Source organism: Perkinsus marinus (assembly GCF_000006405.1).
Source record: "Perkinsus marinus ATCC 50983 genomic scaffold scf_1104296947148, whole genome shotgun sequence".
NCBI lineage: Eukaryota > Perkinsozoa > Perkinsida > Perkinsidae > Perkinsus > Perkinsus marinus.
In genome coordinates this window covers 3,176-5,214 of record NW_003210688.1, presented here as the reverse complement: position 1 = coordinate 5,214, position 2,039 = coordinate 3,176, and the positions used below count along the sequence as shown (strand labels likewise).

The 2,039-nt window shown below is 46.8% G+C and overlaps 1 protein-coding gene across 1 annotated transcript; it reads left to right on the top strand.

Moving 5' to 3' along the window:
* Positions 1-1,399: 1,399 nt before the first annotated feature.
* Positions 1,400-1,981, top strand: Pmar_PMAR002696 (hypothetical protein; the record flags this gene model as incomplete). Its single annotated transcript, XM_002779454.1, has 1 exon — positions 1,400-1,981. A coding segment is annotated over one exon (582 nt), but the record flags the coding sequence as incomplete, so codon positions are not given.
* Positions 1,982-2,039: the final 58 nt, after the last annotated feature.

Below are 2,039 nucleotides of genomic sequence, written 5' to 3'. Positions count from 1 at the left end.
ATCCGAGCTTGCTGATGATAAACAAAATCGAAGTTAATTAAAGTTCTACAAGCGCAAACCATCCTGTGGGGCTTATTTCCAGCTCTGTGCACATGGCCTCTAGCTCTCGTGTCCAGAATATCGAAGCGTTTCAAAAAGTCGAACGCTCGCTACTATACTCCTCACGCTCGTATTAGAAACGTTCTACGTTACGCTCAATTAAGTCTCGTGATGGGAAGTGATCCACGCGTTGTGTTGTGTTTTACGCGTTTAACACTTCGCGTAACGCGGTAAACACGTTATGACGCGTTATCGCGTTAGAGGTTTTCGTGATATTGCGTTTCCCGCGTGCGTTTTGACGCTAAGTATTATCTCAACAGAACATACCGCGATTTTCGCGTAAAACACTTCGCGTAAAACAGGTGAAACTCCAATGTTAATATGACTCCTTATGCTGATGGCTCACCGCGTTGCCCTTTCCTTGTCTATCGAGGACGTAGTAGGATGATTGGCTATATTTGGTGGCCTTGAACCCACCAGTTGATGGACTGAAGAGCTTGCACAGTTATATCGAGACCGACAAGGAGAAGGCCGTACAGTTTTATTGAAAGAGCTTGCTGATGTATGGTGGATACGTAGGCGTAATGTTCGAGAGAGGTTGATGTGTCGTGTTGAGAGACATGCTGGTCAAGATCTTATTGAGGGTGAAAAAGTCTGTCGTTGGCGTCCTATGTTAGGCAGATTTGGAAAGCTCAATACTGGTTGGTCTCCAGCTGTGTTGGTTAAGAAGATGAGTGATAGTGTTTATAAGGTGCGTTTGCCTGATGGTAAGGAAGTGAACGAGAGTGTGCTTAACCTTCGTCCGGCGGAAGTGTGCCGGTAACGGCTCCTTTATAGAAATAACTGATGGGAAGCTGTTGTGATTTTGTCTGTGTCTCTAGTCTCCATAATTGTGTTCAAGCGTCAAGCTAGTGGACTCAGATTCCCATCAGTTATTTAAGTTGTGGTTGTTATTGTTGTGGTTATTCCCGACATCATTGAAGTTGCGTGAAGCTCTATTGTAGTATCCACCTTGTCATCAAGTTTATCACCTAGATCCTTTCTATTTATCACCTAGATCCTTTGTATACTTCGACGGTCAAGAGTCTTGAGTTTTATCAATCCCGTCTTTGAACGGCAGTCTGCTGGAGACGAAATGCGTAGAGCAACGATAAAACACCGCTGAGAAAACCACTCGCTGGTGTGTATGATGACATTGTATACGACGATTGATGTACTGCTCGCATTTTATATATTTGAGCCATCATCGCTCGCCAAGATATCCGCATGAGTATCCGAAACCGTCGACCCTAATGTAGTATTAATTAGACTCCTTCAATCCGGTCCTCTCTGAGGTTGCGTTGTCAACAACGGATCTAACATGGTGACAGCTGACGACATCCAGAACGCGCCCGATCGTGAGAGTATCGCCAAGCTCAGAGCAACGGTCCGCGGCTTGAGAACCCGGAAGATGAAGGAACTGATCGCAATCAGAAACCAGACACGTCTTAGCTTGGATGACGATGAAACCACCAACGACGCCGAACTTGTCGATCTCTATTCCAAGGAAGAAGAACTCGAGATAGCTATCGAGTCACTAGCTAGGTTAGCTGACCAAGCTACGTGTAGGATCTCCGAGCTCATGAAAGAGTCTGTCGTACCCACTACATCTACAACTACTTCCTCCTCGGACGATGGTCTCTCAACTCTGGTTACGGCCCTTACTTCGGCATTGCAGAAGCCGCCAAGCTTACGTACCAGAATCGCCGATGTGAGCCGTCTTTCAGTTGCCAGCAAAGCATTGAAGAACCCCTTCCTGTTGCCTACTCATTTCAAACGAGTGGAGCAACTGTTGGTCGCATCTGGGTTTGCTACCTTTGTCAACGGTACGTTCACTCCAGACGACGACATCGAGGTTTACCTTGTCGAGAAGCTCATATTTACCCTGGTTGACCATGACGGTGTGACAGCCGAAGCGAATGCGGCAGTGGACGAAGCCGGTGGAGACTGGCATAGGGTGA